Source organism: Notechis scutatus, chromosome 5, assembly GCF_049901735.1.
Source record: "Notechis scutatus isolate UNSWTSFEM ecotype Mainland chromosome 5, rNotScu1.2, whole genome shotgun sequence".
NCBI lineage: Eukaryota > Metazoa > Chordata > Lepidosauria > Squamata > Elapidae > Notechis > Notechis scutatus.
The window spans coordinates 33,873,458-33,889,690 of NC_142013.1; the positions used below are offsets into that span (position 1 = coordinate 33,873,458).

At 35.3% G+C, this 16,233-nt stretch overlaps 1 protein-coding gene across 5 annotated transcripts in view; it reads right to left on the bottom strand.

Moving 5' to 3' along the window:
• Positions 1-6,738: 6,738 nt before the first annotated feature.
• Positions 6,739-16,233, bottom strand: part of CBLB (Cbl proto-oncogene B) — an 81,840-nt gene continuing 72,345 nt past the window's right edge. For 4 of the 5 annotated variants that reach the window (XM_087966497.1, XM_026663957.2, XM_087966498.1 and 1 more), the window contains one exon: positions 6,739-10,666. In XM_087966497.1, the coding sequence (XP_087822623.1) occupies positions 10,410-10,666 (257 nt within the window). In that variant the 3' untranslated portion in view covers positions 6,739-10,409. Of the gene's footprint in view, positions 10,667-15,632; positions 15,762-16,233 lie in introns of all 5 variants that reach the window. The other variant, XR_015749796.1, reaches the window with a different exon arrangement.

The following is a 16,233-nucleotide window of genomic DNA, read 5'->3' on the forward strand; positions in this document are numbered from 1 at the left end:
ATATGGGTAGCAACTGCATTTTTTCATTATTTTTATTTGTTAGCTTTGTCAGGCAAGTAGCCTGAAATATTTGGAGTTTTGGTATTATAAAAAGGGAGACAAAAGCAGATGAATGTTCATTTTCTCCTCTAAAGTCACTTAAGGGGGGGACGGGTTGGACTTGTTCCCAGATGAAAAAGTGATGGCAGATTATTAAAAAAAAATGCCCTCCCAAATTGTGGGAATTCCAACACTAGACTGAAAGGAGGCCTTACAGATTCTATTGAAGGAAATGGAGATGCCAACCCCCACATTCCTGTGCATATGAGGACTCATGAGTGCCACTGGATAGCCTGAGCACTGACTCCCTCTTCTTTGACTTTTGCTTTAGGTTAAACGACTTGGTGAAGTAAATATAAATAATTGAGTGAATAAAAAATATTGTACCATCTGGCTCATTAATGCTAATACACGAGTGCATATGTGCATGATATACACACATCCACATCCATGAATAACCATCTATTCTTCCTGAAACCTAATGACAAGACTTCAACAGTAGCATTCAGTAGCATTCAGTTTGTTCTGCCATTCATTTTAGTATGCAGTCATTTATAAGACAAATAACTTTTTTTTCTACTCTATTCATATTCATACTCTTTCAAGGCATCTGCCTATTCTGTTGTTCTATAATGTTCAATTATTTTTGTTTTATTTTTGATTATAAACTGCTAAACATAAGCTGGTTTGAACTGTAGCCCTCATTTATCAACTTTTGTTTTAACCCACCTTTCTGAAATTTGCAAACTCCTAGATCAGTAGAATTCTGGCAAAATTCACTTTGCAAAATCAAACCAGTTCAGGGAAGTCCACCCAGTTCAATAGTTTGAACCATTTCAGAAAATTTATCCATTTTGGATTTCTGAATTGATTTGCAATTAGTGCCTGTGCAAAAACATCTAAATCAAATATATTGCCTCCAATTCAGTTATATAATCTGATTTGATAGGCATTTGAACTGAATCTGAAAATCATTTTTTAAAATTATAGCTTCCTTTCACAAGAAGAAAAGAAAAATCAAGAAATTTGCTTTTTGGTATGAAAAGTACTTACCCATCACTACATTGCATATACAACAATAATATAAGATTCTGGGAAATATTTCCCTATTGGTCTTAATATATTTAGAAGTTTTAAAGCCCCACACCAAATCATTTATCTTGTTTTAAATTGACTGCTAACTTGTTTTGCTTTTTTTCAATTTAATGGTCAAGGCTGTTAATTAGAGGGTCTGGGCCTTTCTGTTAAAAATACAAAGTGATTGGTACAGACAATTAGGCTCAGTGTGAGGATACATTAAATGCCAAATGCATATGGATAAAAGCTACCAATTACTGAAGACAGAGTAAGGAAAAGCAGGTGGAACAACATACATTATCCGGCAGTACTGATGGCATTAAAGCAGCAGAGGGAGAGAGAAAAGACAGAGAGAGAAAACCAAAATTAATCATGTCACTGGAGAATATTGAAAGGAAATTGAGCTGCCAGAGTTTCATTCCTCCAGTGGATCAATAACACAAAAACAATTGCAAACTAAGAAGTACGTGGTTACATTTAAAACAGGCAAAATTGACAATATATTCTACACATGCAAACTATAGGAAGAGTTCTGTATTTACTGATCATGAGGGAAAGGAGTTCAATCATGGTAGCTGACATAAACATTTCAGTTTCTGCTTTACCAATAAAATTTACAGAAGTAAAATTTGGAAAGGTATATGTTTGGGTTACTTTGTGAAAGAATTAAATAGTACTGTTCCTTGGAAATTTCTGAAATATGGGGTTATCATCAACCTACAGCAGTTTTCTCATTCTGGAACCCCAAAGAAAAATCCCACTCTATCCTGATGCACAGTGGCAGAGTGTTAATGATAATTTATACCATCGGTCAACTCTGATCAGCATAGGGGTCTGGCTAGTTCATTTAAAAATTTATATCAGTCTCTCCTAGAGGAAGCTTTGATTCCACACTCAAATAATGAGATCATTTCATACTGGCTACCAGTTCCAGTATCTGATGTCATAAAACTTATTTACATCAGAGGTGGTATTCAGGAAGTTCTGACCAATTCTGGAGAACCAGTAGCGGAAATTTTGAGTAGTTCAGAGAACCGGCAAATACCACCTCTGACTGAGATTTTACAGTATCCTTACCCACCACACCCAACAAGCCATGCCCACAGAACCGGTAGTAAAAAAAATTGAATACCACCACTGACTTACATCCTCAAGATTCATAAAGACTCTGGCTATAACCTCTTGTCTCCAGACTTGTAAGTGGACTTAATCATTCTAATCTTTTTTAAAAAGATACGGCTAATACTGTCATTTACCAACTTGTTAACTTGCTGAGCATCACCAGCAAGCTTTATTCATGACATTTAGAATGGAAATTGCAAGAATAATTTGGCAAAATTGCCAAAATGATTGGCAAAATCCTCATTTGCAAACAAGTGGAGTTTAGGCCTACCTGGTCTACTCTGGATCGTGCTCCTGTTTTATGTGGTCCATTTTTATGTAGTTTATGGAAAAGTATAGGGAAACTTCCAGAGCTTCCTTTATAAGGCCTTTGCTGCCATTAAATCAGCTTTTAATTTTATTTCAAGGTTTCTCCTATGGATGAAACATAAGAATCTCAGCACTGAGTGGAAATCATTGTTTCTTATCCAGAGCCTGCATAACAACTCTTGGATCAGAATATGTTGTGATCCATAGGGATTACTACTAAAGCTAATTCCTATATGTAAGGGAGTTAGTCAGGAATGCCTTCTTTTTAAGATTCCTCTTAATCTATGCATACACTCACTGGCTAAGGAACTTTCAGGCCCAAATGTTCACCCTCTCAGAATTGCAAATATGAATCTTCTGCAGTTACTTTATGCAGAAAATATAGCTATTATTTTTCTTAACAACTTCATACACTACTCTGGGGAACATTGTGATAAGCTATTTGAAGGTTTTACTGGTTTTTGTTAAAACGTTCAGGAACATCTGAGAAGAATTAGATCAGAGGTGGTCACGTGACATATCAGGACTTCTCTCCCCCTCACTAAACCAGGTGTGGGCATGGCCAGCTCATGACACATCCGGCCTGCGGGCTGGAGTTTGACAACCCTGAACTACAGAATCAAGAGACTGAGCAGGCGAACACATTTACGTATCTGATTTTTTAAAAAACCTATGATCATGAAGTGCATATATTGACTATGTGATCCTGCAGCTCAAAAAATAGAACCCCACTTCAGAAACACACCTTAAAGGTTTTTCACATTAAAAATAGGGAATATATCCCTGCAACTTTAAAACTGTTCACAACTAAATATCTGACTTAGCTTTTTTATGGTTCTAAGGTAGCTCCCTATGCAAGTTACAGGTGTATAGAAGTGGTCTATACATACAATATATATCCAACTTGATTTTGAGGTTTAAGAGTGGCCAAAATGAGCCCCGCTAAAAGCTTGGCTGTTAATAATTATTGTTTTGAATGCCTCTTTCCCCCAGCTGCTTTGATTTCAATCAGCTACCCATCATTCTAATGATTCACATATCAAGCTAGGCCATAATACAATTTATAAACCCTGGTTTATTTTTTCCTACTAAGCAAATCTAGCCATTTTATCATTGTTAAATATGATGTACACATAATTATAACTGGTTATAAAACAAATGTATGTTACAATCCATCTCCCTTATTATACTAGTTCTCTACATTTTCCATACTTAGGAGTTACTTGAGAATATAATTGCCCTGTATTCCAAGGGCATAAAAATTATATTTTAAACAAGGAGAAACTATTTTTCTTCAGATAATTTTTTATGATAGGGCAAGAGTAAAGCTTATACACAGGTGATAAAAATTCTAGTTCATTTTCTATTAAGTTATTAATCTGTATCCAAGAATATTCAGCTTCTATTTGAGTAAATAAATCTCTCCCTAGTTTAGTGTGCATCACAAATGGAAAAACTGCCATTTTTGCATAAGTCATTGACATATTGTATATCGTAAGATTTTATCTACAGAACATTGACTGAAATAAGCATTAATCTCTCATTGCAATATTACAGCCCAGTCTACTGGAGTAGACAGCTGTGGAAGGAAAGCTTTGCAGTGGCCATCATGTGTTCTTCCTTCCCTTGGTTTACTTCCTTGGGAGAAAGGTAGCATAAAAAGGTTCAAGGCAAGCCTGAAGAATACTGTATTACTGTACTAATTTCAATCATAAAAGTAAAATGCTGAAACCACTCGTATGGGTGTGTGGCAGAGGTGGTATTCAGCAGGTTCTGGCCAGTTCTGGAGAACCGGTAGCGGAAATTTTGAGTAGTTCGGAGAACCGGAAAATACTATATCTGACTGTAGATTTTACAGTATCCTTCCCCTGCCACGCCCACCAAGCCAAGCCCACAGAACCGGTAGTAAAAAAAAATTGAATCCCACCACTGGTGTGTGGGTGTGTTTGGAGGAAGTTTTGTGCTGTGGGGGAAAGTAGAAAGGAAGCATTTGCAGCTGAGGGAATGGAGCAACCATTAGCTTAACAATGAACTAATGGTGAAGGAAGAGTGGGCTTCTACAAAACTTCCTAGTTACTGGTATATAGAATACATAGACTATCTTTAATTTAGAAGGACAGATTGAGGTAGCAGGGCTAATACCACCCCTTCACAATTCTTTCAGTTGTTTTTAAAAACTTCCAGTTTTGCCGTTTTATATTTTTTGAGATTACAATTAATTATTAAGAGCACAACATTCTCCCAAAACCTGATTTCCAAGCATAGTGAAATGGTTTCCATGCAACATTGTTTCCATGAATAATAATTGCAGAAATTAAAAACTGGTAAATAGTCACAAATAGGGATGGGATCCGACTGGTATAACTACCGGTTCTGTTGCTCTGCATTGCGTGTGCATATGCGAGTTGCACGAGTGCAATTTACGACCTGCTGAGCTGCCCGGACAGCTGATCAGTGCTGCGTGCAAGTGTGCAGCAGTTGAAAAAGCCTTTTTTTCCTGCTTTTTCAACCGCAGCTGTGTCATGCAAAGCATCTGCGGTTAAAAAGCAGGAAATAAAGGTCAGGTGGGCCAAAACAGCAGCAGACATAGAACTGGTTCTATGTATGCTCTCTTGTTTGCTGTTTTTCAGAGCAACCGGTTCTATAGAAATGGACAGAATCCCACCGCTGGTCACAAATGTCGCATAAGAAAAACATGAGCTAGTAAAGGTGATCCTATGTTGTAAGAATAATTTTGCCCTATACTGAGTCATTGAAATTCACAAGTTATGACATTTCTAAAATTTGTTTATATTTGTAGAAGTATAAAAATGTCATTATTATTACCTTTGTCAGAGTACATGTGTACAATGAGATTGGCTGAGCCTCCCTTTGTGCAACTCCCCGCCCCCAACTCACAGTGAGGACAGAAGTCCCTAACCCAGTCCCAATCTTATTACCCTATGTGACCTTGTTGCACAACGTGCAAGTCTATCATACTATGTTAACATGAAGTTATTTTCCATTCAGAAGTCTGACAGCCCACAGATAGAAACTGTTCTTCAGCCTGTTGGTGCAGCTGGCTATGCTTCTGTATCTCCTACCGAATGGTAGGAGAGTGAAGAAGTGCTGACCGGGGTGTAAGTCGTCTCTGACAATTTTCCTTATTCTTTTAAGGCAGCGAGCCCTAACAATGTCATCTAGTGATATTTGTGCTGTGCTCACCACCCTTTGTAATGTCTTTCTATCGGCAGCTGTTCAGCCAGCATACCATACTGTAATGCAATATGAGAGGACGCTTTTTATTGTGGACCGGTAAAAGGAGGTAATCAATCGTTGTTCTACTTTATTATTTTGCAAAACCCTAATGAAATGGAGTCTCTGTTGGGCTTTTCTTGCCACCTGGGTTGTGTTGATTTTCCAGGTACAATTTTCACTGAGATAGACTCTCAGGTATTTAAAAGAGGAAACTCTCTCCACACAGCCCCCTTCGATGTTAATGGAGTGTGTTACCTTATGAACTGATTAAAAAAAAAAACTTAATAGACAATCAAGACAATGCCTTAAATGATAACCATTGCAGAGAGGGATTTTGGCATGGATTGCAAAATGTTAATTTGTTAAAGGACTGTGTCAATCCTACGTAGGCTCTCGCATAGTTTGCTGACGACATCAGCTCGAGATGTGGCATGAACATGTTCACCAGTAATGGTAATGCTTGGTAATGCTTTGTGTATCACGCAAAGTAGTCCTATAAGACAGGGATCTCCAACCTTAGCAACTTTAAGACTAGCGGACTTCAACTCCCAGAGTTCCTCAGCCAGCAAAGCTGGCTGAGGAACTCGGAGTTGATGTCCGCTAGTCTTAAAGTTGCCAAGGTTGGAGACCCCTGCTATAAGACAACATGCTATTATTATTGATGCCAATTTTTAAAAACAAATATGTATCCCTGTAAAACAAATATGGTTGCTAAACATATTGTGGTCTGTTGTTTATGAGGAGACAAATTTTGCATAGACAGATCTTGAATGAACTCAAAATATCTCTTTACATCCTAGCAAAGGACGAACAACTCAACTGGTCTTTAGGATAGTAGCTAAAAACTATGAAAAACTATTTTTCAAATATACATCTGTACATTCTAAGGTCATACGCGTATGTGGAAATGATATAGCAAAACCTGGTTGATGCATGATAGAAAACGAAGAGAAGTCATTTTGTTAACATTAATTTTTATAAAATACCTTACAAGAACAATATAGTAACTTCAGGTTACATAATATTCAGAATTGAAAAAAAAAGGCTGAACAAAATATAAATTGATCACATCACTATTTTACCACATTAAACAAGTTTATAAAAAGTATTTTTCTTTCAGATAAAATAGTTATTTAGAAGAAAAATCTTCAAAATAAAAACTTGAAGTCCTTTCAAGAAATCAGTTTGAGAAGCATTATGGTTCAGGTCAAAAGGCTGTGCCTGATTTAGAACTCACTTGTCTGCTTCCAAATGTATCAGTTTTAAGACACAAATTAAAACATTTACCAGGTCAGTGCAAAGTAAAGCTTCAAGCTGGAAACAGGAGAAACAGAACAATGTTTCTGGTCCAAAATGAATTCACATTATGAAAAGTCATATAGGTTATGTGCTCGGGATAGAAGGAAACTGACATTAGAGTACTATGGAAAGAATGTTAAAACAGAGGCTTGTTATTTAGATGCTAAATGTCTATTTGCTCTATAATGTGGTATATCATTAACATTACTAGTATACATCACTAATAATGTTAATATATACCACATTAAATATATATCTGTTTAAACTATTTAAAATAGTTTAGCTGTAAGGCAAGGATGCATAAAATGCCCTGCCTTCCCCTCAATACTTACATATGTGAGCCCAAAGTCATTCCTAAACTGCCATCTAATTGTAGATTTTTTAAAAAGAAATCAGAAAAAGAAAATACTAAATATGTGGCAAGTAATCACTGGTTTCACTTAAATCAATTTCCATTTTATATAGAAACTCCTTCAAAGCCAGCAGCCTGATGATCACCCCTCCACCTGAACAACACTTTGAATACAGCTAAAGAATATAAAGGTTAAAGTATGATAACATTATTTAAGTTTTTGAATGACTCTCCATTGCAGAAACATGGTCATACTTCCAGCCTAGAAAGCAGCTTATGGATAGACTCTAAAACTGATTAATTTAGGAAGAGGTCATATAGCACAATATGATTGCTTAAATATGTTTGTATACTTGTAAGTATGTGCCCTTTATCTCTGGAAACACAGAAATCGTGTAAAGATAATTTGCTATTTATTCTTCTGGCTACTAACATGTGTACATTAAGCAATTTATAAAAGAATGTTTGTAGTTTGTTAAATTTATATCCTGCTTTTCCTTGAGGAACCAATTACATCATACACAGCACTCTCAAAAAATGTGAGGCTGAACTAACATTGACCAATCCCAAACTATCCAGTGAGTTTCCTTGATTGAGGATGGACTTGAATCTGGCCCAAGTCTTAGTTCATCACAATTATATTACACTGGCTTTCTATTCCTTTTGACCCTCTTCAAAAGCTGCACTTGAGGACAAATAGATGACTTCTGTAATGGTGAAGAAATTTGTAGGAATATTGTTCATTGGGACATGATAACCCTCTTTATTTTGTTAGATGAATCCTGTATACACTTTTCTACTATGTTGGCACAAACCGATATAATTTCAAACATTCATAGGAATTTTTTAAAAATATACTGGCCATGATCTTCTGATTACCCTAAACTATTATAATTAAAACCATGCACAGGCAATGTATGTGCCAACAGACACATATAAAATCCATTGTTCTCAACCACAACTGGGAAATTTTATTCTAAGAAAAATTATATTGTAGGTGAATTACATCCTTTAATTTAGCAGCATATTAGCTTTTTAATATATACTTACACTGGAAGTATTAGAAATCATTTTTTATTTTTTTGACTTTAAGGTAACAAGACTCTGTCTACCCTTTTTAATACATTTTGATTTAAATGTAGTCATATTTCATGTTTATTTTTCACAGGGAATAGAAGGGATTGATGTGTCAGTGAAAATTCTATTTTTGAACTATCAGTATAAGTGATGTCAATTCTATAGTTCTATTAGTACATATTTATAATTTTCCAATGACCAAGGATAAAAGATGTAATACTGGCATTACAGAATGCAGGCATACCTGGCTTCTTATATTACTTGCAAATTCTACTAAACCAAGTCCGATCTTTGTGAAATGTTTACTACCACTTTGGCCTCATCGGCTGAAATATTACCAAATCATATCATATTCTAAATGTTTTATCTTCCTCCCTCAATTATATGGGATAGAGAAGACTGGAGGGTCAACCTACACATGTGTGTCCTCTTATACTATGTAACATATTAACTTAAACAGGTCAGTGATGGTGAACCATGTCGAAGTGTAATATAAATGCCAATTGATTTAAGAGAAGATAGGGAAAATAGCCATTTCAAGGTTAACTGTTTCAAATCAACAATTTCTATTAAGTTTTTTAAAAATAGGAATTGGAAGATCTAACTAAGATGTGGACTTCAATTCCTAGAAATCCCCACACAGCATGCTGAAGTCCACACATCTTAAAGATGACAAGGTTGAGAAACACTGATCTAGGGCAAAATGAAATTCATTGAAGAACTTGATTTGGCTTGTGCTTTAAAATATTACCAGCCACTCATGGCAAAAAGTTATGTTCAAGAATACAGGCACAACACAATAAGTTGAACTGAAGACTGAATGAACATTTAAGGTATAATGTAACTTAATTAAAATCCTTGTAAAATTGGTAGATATAGAATTCAGCGACAGCATAGAAAATTTAAAGAGTTCTTAAAATGATCCTGTCCTCAAAACTGTGATGAAATCATTATCTACACAGGAAATTAATCAAATATTTCTTTCCATAAGACAATAATTTACCTGGCCACTGATAATAAAATTCACTCTGATGGATTTCATATATCTGCCAATATTAAGGCACGCACAGCCTTTTATTAAGCTTGCCAATGAACAAAAGTCTAATTTCAATCCCATAATTTTTGGATTTTGAATAACTATATCAAAAAAGGATTTATGTTTTCAGGTCATTATCATGCAATACTGTATATTTTAATTTTTTAAGTTAACCATACTGATCTTGAAGCTTAACAACCACAAAGAAAAACTACTCAGTGTTGCTGGTCAAAATCTCTTTTAAAATAGACCAGTAACAAAGTAATGCATTACACATTCATATTTTTTTTACTTTGTGTAAATAGCAATGGTCTATCAGAAAAATAAAATCAGTAGTGAAGGCCTCATTTTTCTTGCATTTTATTTGAGCAGAAATGCAAAAAGCATTTAAAGCTCCTTGAAAAATAAAAATGGAGAGTGCACTTATATGTATATAAAAAGTAACTTGACTTAGTAAATGGGGCAAATCAGTATAAAGACAACTGGAAATGCCTCACAGTAGAAAATATGAACAAGAACAAAGGAGGACTATCAGCTTTAAAATTGTCATTTACCATTTTGTAAACATGAAAAAAGCATTTCACAGATTAAAAGTTCATGGGAAGTAAACATCTTTAAATTATTTGTCAGTTCAACCCTGATTCAAAAATATGGCTAGCAAAAATACAGATTTAATTCAGTTATATCTTGAAGTGAGCAGCTGATCTTATTCTGAAAAATTGTTCCAACTCATTCTTTGAAGATACATCCAGGAAAAAAAAATCTCACTTGAATCCCATCTCACACTGGACAATATTTCTCATGTTTACACACCCACCCACACACCCACGGAGAATTAGGCTTGCTGCAAGATTTTCCATACTATAGATTGAGTCGTGGAGAAACTGATGAAGGAAAGCAAGCAAACTCTCTTAGAATGCTCCGTGCTACATCAAGATTATTCTGGGCTATTTCAAGGGCCCTCTTCACTTCTTCAAAAGAATAACCTTCTCCCATAAGTTTTGCGATCTTTGCATCAACATTTTCTATAGATGTATTATGTGCCTTCCTATGGTGTATTTCTGGAGCAGTCCTACGAGGAAGTGGTTTTGGAGGTCTGGCTGGTGCTTGTGAACAATCTACATAAAAAGAAAAGAAAAAAGAATGGTAATTTTTTATGGAGAAAAAAAAGATATTCCTGGCTAATTCAAAGTCATTGATTCTATTCTATTATCTCACTATCAAAGATAATTTCTGAATTTCTGAATTTATACGCATTTAATCTTTTCAAAGATTGATGCAAAAGAATTATTATTTGTTTGGTTTGGTTTAAGAACAACCCCTACTTATTGATCAGCCTTCCATCCTTCCAAGGTGGGTAAATTGTTGGGGACAATATGCTGACTCGGTAAACCACTTAAAAAGAGTTGTGAAGCATTGTGGAGCGTTATATAAGTCTAAGTGCTATTGCTACTAGATGTTACCAAACCATACAAGAAAGATAAAAATAAAACTACTTCATCTGAACTTTAATTAATTTTCTCGAATATTTTCTTATGAATGGGAATTGGAATTTGTGAAAACTAGGGATGGAATTTTAAAGCATATTTTAATAAATACAAATGAAAATAAATTATCTCAGAAAAACAGGTACTCCTTGATTTATGACCACAACTGAGCTCAAAATTTCTCTTGCTAAGTGAGACATTTGTTAAGTAAGTTTTGCCCCATTTTTTTGACCTTTCTTGCCACATTTGTTAAGTGAATCATTGCATTTATTAAGTTAGTTACACATTTGTTAAGTGAATCTGGCTTCCCCATTGACTTTGCTTGTCAAAAGGTTGCAAAAAGTGAACACATCACCCCAGGACACTGCAGCCACCATCATAAATATGAAGCAGTTGCTAAGTGTCTGAATTTTGATCACGTGATCATGGGGATGCTACATGATCATAAGTGTGAAAAACAGTCATAAATCACTTTTTTTTAGTGCTGTTGCAACTTTGAACAGTCACTAAATGTACTGTTGAAAGTTACTAAATGCACTGTTGTAAATCAAGGACTACCTGTAATTACATATCAGATGAACTTCCATTCTTAAGGTTTTTGATTCAATGCATTCCAATAAATTAATTACAATGAAAGACAGTAAGAATTTTTATCAGCTTTCTTTCTCCTTCAAGAGTATTTGTTCTCAGCTCCCCAAAACACGAGAAGTTCTCTGAAGTTAACTCAATGATTCCTTTATTAGGAGTGCCAGCAACCCTAGCAAAAAGTTTCTCTCTCACCGCAGGCTGCCACATGCTTGCCACATCTAATCATCTCTGCCCCCTGCCTTTTATCACCAGAGCTACAGTGAGGCTTCGCTAGCAGTGGTGGCTCTTCCTTCCCATGGATCGACCCACGGATTTCCACTGCTCTCCTCTCCTCTGCCTTCTGTATATCCACACATCAGGAACTGGACCCAGCTGTTCCTCCTCTTCCTCATCAGCCACCTCCAGACCTGGGAGCTGTTGACTCTTCATCTGAAGGCTGATGGGACGGCCCAGGCTCCACCTCTGTCTCTCTGCCAGCTCCATTCCCTCTTCTCCCTCAGAGCTCTCAGGTTGCCTTGATGCTGACCCTGACTCCCACTCCGCCTCATCAGATTCGGCTGCTGGAGGGGCCAGTGGCCAATAGGCTACAACACTTTCTTGAATGCTAATGACACTCTCTCAGCTCTGGGGTTCTGTGCTCTATACAATCTTCATCATATGATTAGTATTATTATTTATGCTGTTACGTTATATTTTAATCATACATATGAATTGGATTATTTAGTTATTATCAGCTGTGGTTGCAGTAATAATAATACCTATGAAATTGATTTTAAAAAATCTTTATTCCATCAAATGGCTACACCAATTCTGATCATAAAATGAGCTGAAATAAATATAACACATTCTTTATTTTTATTCAAGAATATAAGTATTGTTCACAATATTTTATTTGATTTGGGTGAAAAAACGTGAATAAATTATCCATGAACTATAGAATCTAACTCTATTTGAAAAAATATTTTCAGCTAATACACAAATTTCCAATTAATTTGGCTTCAATGTAAATTATTGATAGAAACAATTCTGCATTATGGTACTTGCAATGTGACTAAGGGGATGGATATTTAGAAATTTGTATTTTGAATAGATATCTTAATATTTGAATGTCCTTATAATTTAAAAAAAATTGTTTGAAATTGTCAGCAATGAGAATTTTCCAGTAGCAACATTAATTCACTTACTAGTATCCAAAGTCCCACAATTAATAGATGGGAATTATATATAATACATGCCAAATTATAGATAGAATTAGTAAACAATGAGGAGTTCTTGGTGCTTCCTGAGCTTAGTTATTTGCCATATATTCAACCCTGAGCTATATATATTATCTTCTATTGGAATAAATGATGCATGTAACTTATGCATAGCTATATCAAGTATACCAACATCTACATTAAAAACATATCCAAATGGTTTAACTTGTACAAAATGCATATGGGAACATATTACATAAAACTGATGAAATTGAATTTTGGAAAAGATCTGTATTACTACTAATTGCATTACTATGCACACTAAAGCAATATAAGAGTTTGAAAATATTTTTTCCACCCCTACTATTAGATAAGAACTTCAAATCCATGGGGCAGAGTTTATTATAAAGGAAGATATGTTGAAGTTAAATTTAAATTCATACACTTAGTAAGTATAGGTACACAAGAAGATTATACTGTACCAACAAATGCACTGGGGATTACCTGTTGTCTTTTAAAATACAGTTCTTTTTAAAAAAAAAAACAGTTACCACAGCTTGAAAGACTTTCTGCCTACAGCTATCTAATAGTGTCACTCAATTGAACAATGTAATTTAATTTTGTTTTTTTGGCAACAAACATAACAACAATGAACACACACACCCAATCTTGGAGGATATGACTTGGTCCAAATAATACCTCTTATAGACTCCAGTTGGAGCAGAAAAGCTAAAATTAAGATTGCTTCTTCAGAACTTGAGATGCATTTGGTTCAACAGACATTCATATATCCACATAATCTGAATATGCACATAATCTGAACATAGGAATTTTCTGTTCACATTTTACATGGAATTTTTAGAAATCTAAATTTTAAAAGTATAAATCCAGCTTTGTTTCCCTCCTTTTTTTTTAACAGTGCATAATGAGATAGATCAGCATATCTGAGGGTTAAAACATGATGTGGGATCTATTGGATATTCCCTAATTCACTCAATTCTGTATTCTGAAGCAGCTTGTCATCAGAGTTTTATTATCACCTTCCCCAGAAAAGTATATTGAAATCTCAAAGACTATTGTAGTAATTTGCAGATCACTTCAAGAGCAAAATTGCTGGAATTCTACTTTTGACATACTTTACTCAAGTGTTCAGTCTAATGGTTAAAATATAGCAATGCTCAGATGGCAGACAAGACACTTTATTTACATAGCCTTATACTTGGGGATTCCAAGCCAATTATAACTGTACCTTTCCACCACAAATCTTAAAGGAGATAGTAATCTATTATTGAAAAGTTCTCCCTAAAGTTACACCAAGTACCACCCAGTTACAAGCACCTCTTTGTTACTAGAAACATAGATCACCGGTGTATTTTGAGTCATCAAGTCCAACTATGAAATCATCAAGAATACAATTTAAAACATCCAATAAAAATGAGTTGTCCAGCCTTTGTGTGGGCAACCTGCTTAATAATGTAGCAACTGGCTAGCTGCAGATATTTTCAAATGACATGATTTTAACTCTTTCCTGGGCTTAGGCCTGGATTTGCAAATTAGCATATCAGATACTTTTCTATGGGACAGAGATAAATACAATGCAATTCTATTGATGTTTGATGCCCATGTAGCTTAATACTGTCAACCAAAGTATTTCCTTGGCTTATCTCTGTGAGTTGAAGGTGCCGTATTACAATGTTTGCACAGAGTTGAGTGACTACCTCTCTCTCCTGGCAACAATACTGTGGGGTACCTCAAGATATTATTTTGTCCTGTGATACATAATATCCATAAAAAATTGCTTGGGGAGGTTATCTGGAGTTTGAGGTTAAAGATCAGTAATTGGGTAATAAAATTCTCTGTAACCTCTGCCTTAGGAGGTTCTAAACCAGGACAATATTCAAAATCAGGACACAGCAATGGGGTAGATAACAACCGGTAAACAGAGACTTTATCTTGATAACATTTTATAATGGGTGGTTTTCACATTAGAATTTCAGAAATTTGCTTGCTCTAAAATGTTGCTCCTAAAGACATTATTACCATTGGAACCTGACATATTTCTAGTTTTGGTAAGTGTACTAATTATATCTTTACATGGAGGGAACAGTTTAGCTGTACCTGTTGAGGAAAGGAAAACTGTGTTTAGATTACTGTAATGTATCACAAATAGAATCACAGAGTTGGAAGGGACCTTGGAGGTCTTTAAGTCGAACCCCCTGCTTAGGCAGGAAACTCTATACCATTTCAGACAAATGGTTGTCCAATCTCTTCTTTAAAACTTCCAGTGTTGGAACATTTACAACTTCTGGAGGCAAGTGGTTCCACTGATTAATTGTTCTAACTGTCAGGAAAGTTTTCCTTAGTTCCAAGTTGCTTCTCTCCTTGATTAGTTTCCACCCATTGCTTCTTGTCCTGCCTTCAGGTGCTTTGGAAAATAGATGGATCCCCTCTTCTTTTGGCAACCTCTGAGATATTGGAACACTGCTATCATGTCAGCCCTAGTCATTCTTTTCATTAAACTAGATATACCCAATTCCAGCAACTGTTCTTTATATGTTTTAGCCTCCAGTCCCCTGATTAATTGTCTTTGTTGCTCTTATATCTGCTACAAGGGTAGCCTTGTGCTTGATCTGAAAAGAGAAGTGCATACAAAATGTGGCATAGCAGGTCAGTATGGCTCATGATTGTGCACTTGAACTTCTGCTCGTTTCAAATTGAGTATTATGCCAGGTTGAAGATTCTGCTCTTTACATATAAGATTCTAAATAATGTGGGACTAGGATACCTAACAGATCAATTATGCTGTTACAGACCTGGTTGATTGATAAGATCATCAGAGGAGGTTCTGCTGTGTGAGCCGAGACTGACTGATTCTCATCTTGCGGTTACTCGCAGACAAGCCTTTTCTGTAATGATGCCTGTACCCTGGAATGCTCGGCCACCTGAAATTCATGAGGTACCTACTGTTATATCTTTTAGGTACCTTGTGCTAGGATTTCCTTCTATCAAAACTGATGGACAGTTTTGGTTTTGCTTAACATATCCTTATTTTTGTTATTTATTTATAATCCTTTTGATTGTAAACAAGTCCAGTATCTGACTGTATGAGAAGCACTATGAAACATTAACAATGCATCTTGAGTTTGCATATTTCAGCACATTTAATAATGGATTTTTTTCTGGTAATGACTGTGATGTTTTCTTCTCTCTCTCTCTTTTTTTTTTTTGCTAATAGTGAATATGTAGATTCTAACACCACATAGCAATTTTGTTTATTATAAACCACCATAATCAAGACTGACTTCCCAGTAGTTTACAAAACAAAAACATAGAATAAAAGCAGGAATGAAAACAGCAGCACATAACCCTGATGTGAAAATCCCAGGACAATAGTAAAGCTCTTTGGAAGTGATA